The 13,698-nt window shown below is 53.7% G+C and overlaps 2 protein-coding genes across 2 annotated transcripts in view; both read right to left on the reverse strand.

The window, feature by feature from the left end:
* CHUK (component of inhibitor of nuclear factor kappa B kinase complex) overlaps positions 1-1,228 on the reverse strand; it is a 38,089-nt gene extending 36,861 nt beyond the window's left edge. Inside the window, exons 1-2 of the mRNA XM_060240989.1 lie at positions 1,094-1,228; positions 839-933 (exon numbers count right to left, since the gene is read on the reverse strand). Coding sequence (XP_060096972.1) covers positions 839-933; positions 1,094-1,225 — 227 coding nt within the window. The 5' untranslated portion in view covers positions 1,226-1,228. The remainder of the gene's footprint in view (positions 1-838; positions 934-1,093) is intronic.
* Positions 1,229-6,863: 5,635 nt separating this feature from the next.
* ECHS1 (enoyl-CoA hydratase, short chain 1) lies at positions 6,864-13,087 on the reverse strand. Its single transcript, XM_060240993.1, has 7 exons — positions 12,149-13,087; positions 11,497-11,624; positions 10,580-10,679; positions 8,488-8,592; positions 7,930-8,049; positions 7,470-7,537; positions 6,864-7,269 (listed from the first exon to the last, which is right to left on the reverse strand). Exons 1-7 carry the CDS (start codon positions 12,237-12,239, stop codon positions 7,204-7,206), a joined length of 678 nt encoding a protein of 225 aa, XP_060096976.1. The 5' UTR covers positions 12,240-13,087; the 3' UTR covers positions 6,864-7,203.
* Positions 13,088-13,698: the final 611 nt, after the last annotated feature.

Genomic DNA, 13,698 nt, shown 5'->3' on the forward strand with positions numbered 1-13,698 from the left:
AGTAGCTTTTGCCCAGCAAGTTACTTTCTGATTAGCTACTGGAGATTTTATTGGCTGTGCAGGTTTTAGCAAATGCTGTTTTGGCAGCAGCTGCCACTCTAGCACAGGGATCTTCCCTGAGTGGCTGTGGCAATCATTCTGTGCAGCAGACAAGAGCAGCTTTAAGACCAACTCCACTTCCCGCAGCAGCCCTTTTGTTATGTGTTATCATATTTCTAAAGGTGCTCACTGGCTCAAGCAGGTGAAGGACCCCTTTTTCTTTCTTCAAGCTGTCCTCATTAAATGCAGTTACTAGAACTAGGCTGTGTCTAGCCAGTCTCCCTGCCCCCCCCCCCCAACACACTTCATGCCCATGTCCCCAGGCATCCGTCTCTGGGCAGCAGCATGTGTGTGGGGAGAACTCTGCTTTGATCAAAAGAAGGGAAAGGCAGGGAGGGAAGTTCTGTGAATTCCACTTAGCAGATGATCAGAGGAAAGACAAGTCTTCGGAACCTTCCCACCCTCTTGTGATGCACAGTATTAAAAAAAACAAAAGCAAAACCCTGCAAAGGATGACTTTTCAAGCGGGAGCACAGAGCTCCACCATGTGGTGTGACCAAAAACTACAAGGAGGAACGAAAGAGAAATTTCTCTTTAGAAAAAAGAGGAAACAGTGGCTATATCTAGAAAAGTGAGCTTTTGGCCTGAGCAACCCTCCCCTTGAAAACAACACTAGTGCAGGATGCGCTTTGCTCCCACGCCTGCCCCTCTTCGCAGCAGACCACAGGCTGCCCATCATCAGCCCAGCCGCGGGGACCCCGAGCGCCCCTCTCCCGCTGCCCACCAGCGACCGACTCACTTCTGCATGATGTGGATCTCGTGGCACCAGCGCTCCCTGTTCTTCAGGCTCAGCTCCAGGCGGCACGCCTTGATGGCCAGCTTCGTCCCCACGTCCTGCCGGGCGGGAGAGGAGAGAGAGGGGTCACACGCCTGCAGCCGCGCTTCCCAACCCCCAGGAGGAGCCTGGAGACCCTGGGAGTCGAACGCTGCCGAGAGCGGCCCTCCCCCCGGGAGTTGGCAAGCCCCTCCCTCCCTCCCTGCGGGCCTCACCCACCCGGTGCTGGTAGAGGGAGACGTTGCCGAAGCCGCCCGTGCCCAGCCGCTCGCGCATCTCCCAGGGCCCGCAGGGGGCGCCCGGAGGACCCCCCGCCACCGCCACGGCGGCGCCCGCCGGCAGACGCTCCATCCGCCCGCCAACTCTCGCGAGGCTCCCGCCAGGCGCCGCCCACGGAGGGAAAGGGGAGGAGCTCTCGGCCCGCCTCCGCCCCGCCCCCCGCCGCGCCCCCCCCCCCCATCCCCGGGGCCGCCGCCTGCGAGGCCGTGGCCCGGGCCGCCCTTCCCGGCAGCTGGGGGAGGGAGAAGAGGCAGGCAGGCAGGCGCCGCTTTCTCTGTGGAAATGCTGGGCTGGCTCCCCTTGCGGCTCCTCCGGGGCCCTGGCCCGCTGCTTCTGCTCTCTCCAAGGCACCGATAAGGCTGAAAGGCAGACTGAGTTCTTCCAAAGGGAGTTCGTCCTGCCTCTCCCACTGGCCCTTGGCGTGGCGGCGCTATCAGGGAAACAGACTGGCTGGAAGCAGCCAGGATCGCCTGATCTATTTTAACTGTATAGTTTTGCAGTGTTGATATTGCAAAATGGATGCTCTCTGCCCTAAATCTAAGGAGTAAGGTGGGATGGATAGATAAATATGAATAACTAAACATAGGGGGAGAGACGGTCTCGCAGATAGGAGGGTCCAAGGCCATGATAACCAGTGTCTTCAGCTGATTCGGGTAAATGATGGGCAGACAGTGGAGTGACAGGAGAATGGGACTAATATGCAGGGTCCATATAGCTCCTGATAACAGCCAAGCGGCTCCACTGTTTGGTTTAAATGGCTCAGAGCCATTGAAACCCTGCTTTCAGCTCCCCAAGGCTTTTTGCAGGGAGCTGAAAGACTCGGCTGTTTTTTTGGGCTTTCTGCAAACCCCATTCAAAGGAACCACAGTCAACGGGGTTTACAACTTGGTTTGTAAATAAGCCTGGGGCTTGGGGTTCAGCCATAAACACTCGCTGTTTCCTGGTTTGTGCCCGTCTTTATTTGGGACCGCTACCAAGTCAACAGGAGATAATATACAGAGAGGGTATAATCTGCATATTGATGGCATCCAGCCCCAAGCTACGAATGATTTGTCCTAAGGGCTTGAAAAGCATGCAGGATAGAACTGTGAAGCTCCACAAGATAGATCCCACTCAGTGATGATCCATTTCCTTTGCATGAAAAACACTACTACCGAGGCAGTTACCCGAGGCAGTTACTGCTAGCCAATGCATACAGGTTGGTCGACCAGGGGATGTCTGCCTTGAGTGTTCTGAAAATCTGGCAAGGAGACGTGTGCGCATGGTCAGATCCAAACATGGCAAGCAAGTAGGATAAGACTGGCTGGATGTACATGTCCCGCAGAGTGGGGTCTCATAAAATTTCCAAGCAAACTGAAGTTATCTGGCTCCCTAGTGGTAAAGCTGCAGTACTGCTGTTGGAGCCCTCTGCTCACAACCTGACTTCGATCCAGTGGAAGCTGGTTTCAGGTAGTGGGCTCAGGTTGACTCAGCCTTCCATCCTTCCGAGGTCCGTAAAATGAGTCCCCAGCTTGCTGGGGGGAAAGTGTTGATGACTGGGGAAGGCAATGGCAAACCACCCTGTAAAAAATCTGCCGTGAAAATGTTGTGAAAGCAACGCCACCCCAGAGTTGAAAAGGACTGGTGCTTGCGCAAGGCACTACCTTGACCTTTTTATACTCTGGCTCCTGTACCACCCTTTTTTTCTTCCTCAACTATTCCACTGCAGAACTGTGTGAGTTACAGTCTCTTTGGCTGCTTCAGCAACCATGGGTGAATTTTGCTGCTTGAAAAGAACAATTGCCCTGATCTATAGAACTGAAGTAACCCTCTGTGACTGGTTTGTTTGTGGAAGAAGCTCGCTGTGAAGACGTTTGCGGCTCAGAGTAGAAATGCAAAGCACAGCAGCAGGCCCAATGGGAGTGGGGGGAGGCAGGCAGGATGCAGAAGTTCATCCAGTGGGTTCTTCTTGCAGTGGGAGCAGGAATGTGGAAGTGCTCAAAGAAAACAGTGGGAAAGGTCCAGTTTCCATGAATGTCACAAACAGGTATACCTGATCCCCTCGTCTGATGAAGTGTGCTTAGAGAGCACATGAAAGGTTACGTTCTGAATAAAACTTGGTTGGTCTTAAAGGTGCCGCTTGACTCCTGCTTTGTTCAACTGCTTGAGGCCAACACGGCTGCCCACCTGGATCTGGTTAGAAAAGTAGTACAGATGGAACCACAAGAGGCCCCACCTGGCAACAATCCTGCCTTGTGCTTGAAGAAAGAAGGCATGAGAGAAATGTTCTAAATAAATAGTCCTGAACCATTCTGCTGCTGCTTACCCTGTCTGGGTCTCGCCTCCAGTTAATGGCTGGAGACCTCCCAGGTACAACTGATCTCCAGGCAAGAGGTCATCAAGTCATCTGGAGAACATGGCCACTTTGGAAGGTAGACTGGATGGCACTATACCCCGCTGAGGTCTCCCCTCTCCAAACCCCACCCTCACCAGGCTCCACCCCCAAAATCTCCAGAAATTTCCCAACCCAGAGTTGGCAACCCCCATAAATGCTGGGGTTTATGTTCTACTTGTTAACACATGGCTGGTGGGGGAGCAGGTATTTGACCTGAATTTTGTGTACATTGTGAACAGCAGATTAAATGCTGCTGCTGTAATCAAAACTTCATCACTAAAAACAAGGACACGGATTATTTCAAAGCCAGAACTGTTGCCACAGCAACCCCCAGCACTCCCCCGCCACGTATGGCTGAAAGCTCTCCCTCGACTGCCGTTTATTAAGCTGACCCTAAAAAACAAGTAGTAAAAAAGAAACCCGAATGCTGAATCTCACAATGGATCCACTCATTCTTGTGGTGGAATATCCACCCAGCAAGCCCAGTCAGTGTTTGTAGGACAGAGGAGGGCAAGAGAACCAGCATTTTGTGGCCATGTGCCTGCCTTCACACACGTGTACTCAAGATGCCGTCTGCTTCCCCTTTAAGAAACGTCTTGCAGGCTCAGGATCTCCCCCAGAGACAAAACAAGGAAGGTGGTTTGCCTCTCCCTGGCCCAGTGGGAGTGGTTACAAAAGAAGTCTTCTATTTCTCTGTGTTCTGCCTTCCCTCCCGGGCTCAGGGTGATCACGTTTCATTTTCACAACAGCCTCATGGCCACACAGGGATTTGGGCACCCATTTCTCTGTCCAGCACCAACAAGGGCAATACACACTCACAACTGGATGCTCTCTGCAGCCACTGCTCAGGATATTAGCTTAGAAGCAGCAGGCAGGACAGCCCTGCAATTGGGGACAACACAAGAGCACTGCTGCAGTTGGGGGATCTCAGGGCAGCAACTTGCTGTATCCACTCTGTCACTGTGGAGCGAAAGTGGCCAGTGGGCCCCAGCAGCTACTGGCACTTGTGTGGTTAATTAGTCATGGAAGATTTCCGGACTCAGGAGCATCCTGGCAGTGGTTGTCTGTGCCCTCCCTCTCTCTCTGGCTTCTTACGCAGCCCAGCATACCTGGCCCTCTCTTTCCCTAGCTAGCCCATGGCTAACGGCAGCCTAGACATCCCAGAAACCGGCAATGCAGTGCTGTTCTCATCAGGATCCGGCTGTAGTGGAAGCACCTGCATCTATTACCCCACAGAGCAAAGAGGGACACGAGCCAGCTGGACCATGAAAATGACACAGGAAATGGATGAACTCCCACCTCTCCCACAGGGGCTTGACCTGAACGCATGCTGCATTCTGGCCATATATGGCTTGGCCCTTCCTTTGGGGAGACCAGGGCTCTCTGCTCAGTTGCCTTTTAGTATTTATTTATTTATTTATTTATTTATTTATTACTTTATATTTATATCCCGCCCTCTCCGCAAGCGGACTCAGGGCGGCTTACAATATCATAAAAGTCATAGTAGTCAAGCCTGCTCTACTTTTGGGAAACCACGAGCACATGATGGGCCAACTTTCTGATTCAGTATAAGGCAGCTTCAAGGGCAGTGTTGTCTGCTCCAGGGTCACCTCCTGCCGATCCCTTTTAACGGGAGATGCTGGGGATTGAACCAGGGACCTTCTTCATGCCAAGCAGATGCTCTACCACTCAGCCACAGCCCCTTTCCTGAAAAAGCAGCCATCTACAACTTTGAGGAGAAATGAGAAATAATTGAAAGTAATAATGAGGCACCTTTTTATCATATCTACGTCACCCAAAAACATGCCCTTGGCTAAGCTATATTGTGAGGCAATCCATGAACCCAGTGGTGGAGGCAGAATCAGGCAAAATGGCAGGCCTACATCACCATTTTTGGGATAGATTCCGCCCCCTTACCAATTATTTCAGATGCAAGTTGAAGAGTTGGTTTTTCTCTACCTCAAGGATTCTCAAAGCAGTTTATGATTGCCCTCCCTTCCTCTCCCCACCTCAGACACCCTGTGAGGTAGGCGGGGCTGAGAGTTCTGCAAGAGCAGTGACTGACCCAAGGTCACCCAGCTGGCTGCAGTGAACTGCAGTGACCAGGGCAGTCGAGAGCTGCTCTGGACCCGGTCATGGGAGCCACTGGGGGGCCCTGCTGCTGCCATGGCACACGCTGGGAGCTGCTCGGGGCTTGGAGAGACTCCCAAGGGGAGCGGCGGGGCCTGGAGGTGCTGGCTCAGCAATGGGGAGGGAGGATGGGATTTTCCACACACACACACCCCGTTTCGTGGGGCCCCACCTGGTAGAATAACAATTTTGTGCTGTCAAGTTGCGATTGACTTGTGACCCCAGGGGCCATGAGGGTTTTGAAGCCAAAGGGGAGCAGAGGCAGGTTGCTGTTGCAGCCTCAGCATTCCTCGGTGGTCTGCCACCCAAGCGCTAACTGTGGCCAACCTCGCTTAACGTCCAAAAGCAGCATCACTACTGATTTGTCCCTCTCTTCATACAGCCCTGGTGAGGGGTTAAGAGGACCTTTTCCCTTGTGACAGCAAAGAATCTGCTGCTTCCTTTCGTCTCCGCCATTGCTCAGTCACTGTGGAGCTTCGCAAGAAAGACCAAGAGAACGGTGGAACTGGCAATAGGCAAAAAACCAACATAAGCTGCAAATGTCCCATGTGGAATGGCTTTGAAACAGGAGGCAGGCAGCGTTTCAGGGATAGTGTAAGACTTGGCCACCTCTGGAAAGAAAGGCAGAGGCCCTGTCATTAAGTGCTGCACCCCTGAATTCTTGCCATGTCCTCTGTTCAGTGAAAAACTAGCTGTTTTCTGACTTAACACGCTGTGTCTCTGTTGTGTTTTCTGTAGCATGCCAAGTGGATTCGTGCTTCTGGATAAAAGTACGCTCTAAGCACTAGACTGGGAGAGCACAAAGCTCTGGCAATGACTGAAGGGTGACTCATGAGGAAGAAAGAAATCTGAATCCTGACATTGTGTCTAGAACCTTCTGCCTTCAGTTGGGAGTTTTTCTTGGGATGGGAGAGGAGTCAAACATTTCACCCTCCACCGGCAGTCTGTGAGCGCAGTCTCTGTCTCAGCCCAGTCCTTCCACAGATGTTCTGCCACTGAGCTATGGCTGCTCCCAGAAACCAGAAGCAAGCCTCCCCACCCCCCACAAATAAAGACCCAAACTCCAAATGCACTCCAGGAAGTTACATGGGAATGCACATTATAACTCCTTGCAATTGCCACTGTGTTTAACACAGCAACATTTACTACTATATGACTAACACAAACGCACACCCAAGGTGAGCCAGTGACACAGGCAAAGGCATCTTCAGATAAGGCCATTCCTGGAAAGCTGATTTAATGGCAACGAAGGACAATCATTTTTGCCAATTCTTTCCTTACTGATGAAGCAGATCATTGGGGTTACAGGCGACGGATCTGCCACATCTCCTCTCTTGATCTCAGGAGAACACATCCGTTTCCCAGCAAGTTTAAGGCAGCCCTTGGAGGGCAGGGTCTGCAGGCTGGCTCCTCCTGTGGGGCCTGGAAGAGGCCAGAGGTGCTAGGAGAGTGAGCCACGATCTCAGTGAAGAGCACCAGTTGCCAGCCAGCCCCACGTCTTCCCAGCAGCCCCCTCTGCAGCCGGCCTTCCTTCTGCCGAACAGGGTCAGTGGTCTGTGAAGTTGGCCTTTCTCTTCTCCACAAAGGCACTCATCCCCTCCTTCCGGTCATCCTGAAACGGTGAAGCAGGAGTTGTCACAGGAGGGGAGGAACCAAGGCAGCGGGCGGTGGGGAGGAGGGAGAGGAAACACGCCTGCCTGTGGCAGCTCTCTCCCGGGGGGGAGTGTTGAGGGAAGCATGGCTGGAAACCAGCAGCAAAACCAACAAGGGAGTCTGTTCCTGTGCCCTGCTGTGGACAGTGAAACTACTCACTGTGGCAAATGTAGCATGGAAGAGGATCTTCTCCCTCTTATTCCCCTCGGCTAGTGTCGTCTCGAAGGCTGAAAAGCAAAAGTGGATGGTTAACCTTGCTGCTTTCAGAGGAATCCGGATCTTAGAAGGGCCCCCTTCTGTCTGCCAGAGGGAGGAGAGAGAGAAATGGTTAGAGTGCTGGTTGCTAATCTGGGAGACTCAGGTTCGAGTCCCTGCTCTTGCTGGGTGACCTTTTACCAGTCACAGACACCCCCCTAGCAGCCTGCACAGGCCAGCGACAGAACTGACTGCAGCCCTTCGTGCTCCCCGGCAACGCTGCCTGTGTGCCCCTAAGGGCAGGAAGGGAAGGTTCCACTGCAAGCACAGGCGCCTATCCTGGCAGTGACCCCGTGGGACCCTGCGGCAAAGCCCCTCAACCTACGAGCAGCCCCTCCACACCATCTAACACCCGGGGGGTTACCTGCATTCACGGCTTCTTTGGCCATTGCGACCACCAGCTTGGAGTTCCCTGCAATTTTTTCTGCACAGCTGATGGCTTCGTCTAGCAGCTTATCCGTGGGGCAGACTTTACTGACGAGGCCTAAGGAAGGGGGATGCTCCAGTTAACACCCGTGCAGCAGGGGGCTTCTGTGCCAGCAGGTCTCAGGAAGAAGCTCAGCAACCTTCCCTACAATCCAGATTGTGACAGGCAGGCAAGGTGCGCTGCATCTCATGTGCGCTAACCAGCTCAGAAGCCACAGCTGCCCCACCATCTTGGCATGCAGAAATGGCAGCGACAGCTGGGCCTGAGATTTACCAGATGGAAGCGTAAACAGACTGGATGGCCAAGAGAGGCCAAACCCACATCCAGGAAGCTCTCTGCACTTTGCCCAGCACAGAAGCCAACAAGGTTTGGTCCCAGGATGAGAGGAATGCACCACCTGCTCAGCTGATGACTGTGACGGGGCTTAGCCCATGCAAGGTCTTGACCTCCTCCAGCCTCCTGAGAACTTGATGAGAGCCGAACAGCCCACATTACCTGCCTGCTTGGCCTCTTGAGCAGAGATTCGCTCCCCGGTGAGGATCATCTCCATAGCCAGCGACTTGCCCACCGCCCTGGTCAGCCTCTGGGTTCCACCAGCGCCTGTGAGGGAGGAATGCGGGGGCCGCTGTGAAGACCCCCCTACAGAGGGCTGTGTGCACAAGGAGCTAGAGGGAGAGCCAGCCAGGATTACAGCGGCTTGGCCTGGTTTCACACGCAGGGCTGCCTTCCTGTCCTCCCCACTGACACCCACCACCACTTTCTGCGCCCTGGGAACACTGGCCGGCATAACGGGCTTCTCCAGTGCAGGGCGGCTGCTGCGGCCAGAAACGCAGCTCAAGCTGCCTCCTAGAAGTCGACAGAGGTCCATCAAGGGCAGTGTTGCTTACTCAGCCTGACAAGGGGTCTCCAGGGTCCCAGGCAAAAGTCCTTCCCATCCCCTCCTGCCTGGGCCTTTAACTGGAGATGCCGGGGATTGAACCTGGGACCTTCTGCATGCCAAGCAGAGGCTCTCCCTCTAAGCCATGAAATACATGCAAAGCTGTTTTCTACGGAACCTTTTAATTTATTTATTAATTTACATTATATTTATATCCCGCCCATTCCATACAGACTCAAGGCAGCTAACAGCATCAAATAGACAGTAAACAAAACAATATTAAAATAATAAAACAATAAAAGTCAGATAAATAGCAATGGTGCTACTTCAGGCAGATCATATAATATTTTCTTTCTCGTGCGCACAGATCCTGGGCAGTTAGTAATAAAAGTGCTATGGATCCAGATGCGGTGGCAGCCCTCTCACATTAGATGTTCTATGCCATCTGAAACAGTTCAGACTTGCAGGCCCTATGGAACTGCGATAAATCCCGCAAGGCCCTGATGGCTTCTGGGAGGGTGTTCCAAAGTATTGGGGCCGCAACCGAGAAGGCTCTTGCTCTGGTGGAGTTGAGCCTAACCTCCTTTAGCCCAGGGACAGCCCAAAGATTTTGAGAACTTACTCGCAGTGCTCTCTGGGGAACAGGTGGGGCAAGGCGGTCCCGCAGATAGGTAGGTCTTAGGCCATATAGGGCTTTGAAGGTTAATACCAGTACCTTGAAACGGACTCGGTACGCAACAGGCAGCCAGTGCAGCGCTCTCAGCACAGGCTGAATGTGCTCTTGATGAGTAGCCTGGCTGCAGCATCCTGCGCATTGGCCTGCCTGCCTGCCTCCTGCCCCTGCTGGTGCCCAGCACAGAATCCCTACCGAGTTGCTCACAAGGGCGGGGCTTGTGTCACTCTACTGCTTCCAGCCAGCTTCACGAAGGGTGGAGATCTGGTGCTGCTGACTGCATTGTGTGCTCTCTCCTCCAGACTGGAGAGTTTATAGATATGGACCTTTCCACTTCTAATGGGGCTTCCTCGTCAGGAGCACATTCAGCCTGTGCTGAGAGCGCTGCACTGGCTGCCTGTAGCATACCGAATCCATTTCCTGATATTAACCTTCAAAGCCACAGCCCTCCACCTTGGTCCATCAATCTCAGACTGAGGAGACTGGCAGCAGCTCTCCAGCAGCTCTCCCATCGCCTCCTGCCTGGACCTTTTGACTGGAGATGCTGGGGACTGAACCGCAGACCTTCTGCGTGCCAACCAGATGCTCCACCACTGCGCCACAGCCCCTTCCCAAAGAGAAGACTTTCCTGTTTTCCTCTAATAAACACCTCTTTCTACAGGCTTGTGCCCGGCTTTGCAAGTCTGAAGGAAAGTGTGGAAAGGTCCGTATCTATAAACTCCCCAGTCTGGAGGAGAGAGCACACAATGCAGTCAGCAGCACCAGATCTCTACCCTTCGTGAAGCTGCCTGGAAGCAGTGAGAGTGACACAAGCCCCGCCCCCTGCCCTTGTGAGCAATTAGGTAGGGATTCTGTGCTGGGCACCAGCAGGGGCAGGCTGGCAGGAGGCAAGCCAATGTTCTGCTGCCCTTTTATAGCTGTTGCCCAGATGTTGTCCACCTTGTGTCTGGAGTGAACAAATGTTTTAAACGTAGATTACAAAATAAGAAACCAAGGGGGGACTTGTGACTCTGACTCTTCCCCCAGGGGAGCATTACCTGGAATGGTTCCCAGAAGGATTTCTGGTTGCCCAAACTGTGCTTTTTCTCCTGCATAAATGATGTCGCACATCATGGCCAGCTCACAGCCACCACCAAGCTGTTGGATCATTTAAAAAATATATATATTATTAGAAGGGCTATAATCTAAGAAGAAAGTCAAGGTGGCAGCGTTCCGTGACGAACTGCTCTTTTAGAAGTTGCATGAACCCCCCTCCCCCGCCTTCTTATCTGATGGGATGATGCCTCAGAAAGAAGGGCCAGAAGGAGGGAACAAAAAAAAAAATCAAAGGTTTTCTCAATTTGTTAATTTTACTATCCTGCCATTGGATTTTAACTTTGTACCCCTTTGTATTCTAAACCACTGCCCATCAGCTATATGTAGCTCTGCTCACTGTGCCTCATTCCTTATCTGAAGTCTGCATGCACACCAAAGCGGACATTCTGAATAAAACTTTGTTGATCTTAAAGGTGCTACTGGACTCCTACTTTGTTCTATTGCTTCAGACCAGGGGTGGCCAAACTTGCTTAACATAAGAGCCATAGAGAATAAATGTCAGATGGCTGAGAGCTGCAAGACAGAGAGGAAGGAAGGAAGGAAGGAAGGAAGGAAGGAAGGAAGGAAGGAAGGAAGGAAGGAAGGAAGGAAGGAAGGAAGGAAGGAAGGAAGGAAGGAAGGAAGGAAGGAAGGAAGGAAGGAAGGTCTTCAAGAGCCACACAATATGTGTGAAAGAGCCACATGTGGCTCCCAAGCCACAGTTTGGCCACCCCTGCTTCAGACCAACATGGCTGCCCGCCGAGATCTACCAAACAAACAAACAAACAACCTTTGACTGTAAGATAGAAGATTTTCAAAGAAGAAATCTCCTTAATTGCAGGCTGAGGTCAGGTTGAAAGAAGACCATGCAAAAACTCACAGCATATCCATTAACAGCGGCTATGACCGGCTTCTTGGTGGTGGAGACTTTGTTCCAGTGAGCCAGGAAGTTCCCGCTGTAGCACTCTTGGAAGGTCCTGTCCTGCATCTCCTTGATATCTGCTCCAGCTACAAAAGGCTTGGGGTTTCAATCTCACACAAAGAGCAGGAAGTGGCTCAAGAGGCACAACAGGCAGCTTTCAAGCCGCTCGGCTCCCATCCTTTGCCCGTGCGGGGATGGACCTGTGCCAAGGAGCTGTGGAAGAGTGCCACGCTCGGGGCGGGGGGGAGGCAAGAAAGCACCCCTGAACTCAGATTCGGCTTTCCTGAGACTGCTGAAAACCTCCTGTGGAGTTTGTGGCAAGGACATTCCTAATGGGATAATGTGGACTCCTCAAGGTACACATATGGGGAATGAAGTTACACTGTTGTTTCTTGTTCTCAAATGCATCATCCCAACCTGAAGTCAGGGCCCGGAAAAGGGCTCTCTTTGACATGCTGTAAGAGTGCGGCTGCCCAAAATGTCACCCAGGCCAAGAAGCAGCACTCGCTGCAGGTGGCCCAGCCCTGCCCTGCCCAGCACAGCAAACCCAACATGCCACCCCCCCACCCCCAAAAGGATCCCGGTCCAGGGTGGGGGCTCCCCCTCCTACCTGCGAAGGCCTTCTCGCTGCCCGTGAGGACGATGGCCCCCACGCCAGGGTCCTGCTCCAGGGAGTTCAGGGCCTGGTTGATTTCATTCATCAGGCCATCGCAGAGCGCATTCAAGGCCTTGGGACGGTTCAGCTGGATCACCCCCACGTTCTGTTTGGCTCCCTTCTTTTCCACCACAATGTATTGGAACTGCACGCCTGCCAAGGAGAAACAATCAGTCACTTCCAGCTTTCTTTTCAAACTCTGCCTCCCCTTTGCATGACGCTGGGAGCCAAGAGAGCCAGTTTGGTGTAGTGGTTAAGCGTGTGGACTCTTATCTGGAAGAAACAGGTTTGATTCCCCACTCTCCATTTGCAGCTACTGGAATGGCCTTGGGTCAGCCATGGCTCTTGTAGGAGTTGTCCTAGAAAGGGCAGCTTCCGGGAGAGCTCTCTCAGCCCCACCCACCTCACAGGGTGTCTGTTGTGGGGGAGAAAGATAAAGGAGATTGTGAGCTGCTCTGAGATTCAGAGTGGAGGGCAGGGTATAAATCCAATATCATCATCTTCTTCTTCAAGAGCCAGTTAAGATTCAACTGTGCAAAAAGAGCTGTGAAGGTTTGTAACAGCAGCCCAGTAAGCTGCTGAACCTTTTTTCTTGGATTAAGACAAAGCCAAAGAGAAATGTTGGGCCTGTAAAACTTCTGTACATCAGACACAAGAGTGGGCAGTGAGAAAGGCGGCTGTCTTTGCCAGGACAAAAGTCAATTATTAACGTGAAGTCTTTTGTTTTCCTGAGAGTTTTCCAGTGGGCAACTGTCCGCAGGGCTGCCAGTGGCCAGCAGCAAGCAGAGCCCAGCCCCACTGCCAGGGTGGCTGGCTTCAAACCCACCTGGGCAACAGTGCCCTGCATCAACCTGCCAAGCCTCAGCTCTGTTCATTCTGAAGGGGGAGGGGCCCAGGAACAGCCATGTCGTGAGAGAGGCCCCAACCACACCTGCCAGGTGTGCCTCCCCTGGGCCCCTCCCCTCCCCTCCAGCAGAGCAGCGCGTCGCCCACCAAGGCCGCATTTGCAGCCCCCTCCCTCCCTCCCTCTTCCCTGCAGGGCTCACCGGCGGCCAGCAAGCGGCGGAGCGGCGGCCTCCACGGGGCCGGGGCTCGGGCGGCCCAGCAGGCCCAGGCCGGGCGGGCGAGAGCGGCGGCGGCGGCGGCCATGGCGGGAGGGGAGCTGCAAGCCTGGCCCCGCCTGCCGCCTCCGGGGAGGAGCCAGCCTGTTTGCGCGGGCCCCCTTCTCGCCCAGCCCCCTTCAGCCGCGGGCTCCTTCTCGCCCTCCCGGGTGCGGGTCTCCCTCCCCGGGCCTCCGAGGCGAGAAGCGGCCTGCGCCCAGCTCCGGGGCCCCCTTCCGGCTGCTGCAGAAGGACCTTTTCACAAGCGGAGGCCGGGAGGCTGCAGCCGGCGCCAGCCCCGACACGCACAGCTACTGCCCGGCCTGCTGGCAGCGGGGCGCAAGGGGGAGAAGGGAGCCCGCCAGGGTCTTGTGAGCAAAAAGTCTCCTTTGTGAGCGAGCGGCA

This window comes from Heteronotia binoei, chromosome 6, assembly GCF_032191835.1.
Source record: "Heteronotia binoei isolate CCM8104 ecotype False Entrance Well chromosome 6, APGP_CSIRO_Hbin_v1, whole genome shotgun sequence".
NCBI lineage: Eukaryota > Metazoa > Chordata > Lepidosauria > Squamata > Gekkonidae > Heteronotia > Heteronotia binoei.

What these genes read in the sequence shown, in the direction of transcription:
- ECHS1 (XM_060240993.1), bottom strand. Translation starts at nt 12,239, where the DNA reads ATGAATGAAATCAACCAGGCCCTGAACTCCCTGGAGCAGGACCCTGGC. An exon ending in TCAAGAGGCCAAGCAGGCAG is followed by an intron (nt 8,050 to 8,487) that starts GTAATGTGGGCT and finishes CCCCTTCCTTAG; the next exon opens with GCCTCGTCAGTAAAGTCTGC. An exon ending in CAAAGAAGCCGTGAATGCAG is followed by an intron (nt 7,538 to 7,929) that starts GTAACCCCCCGG and finishes TTTGCTTTTCAG; the next exon opens with CCTTCGAGACGACACTAGCC.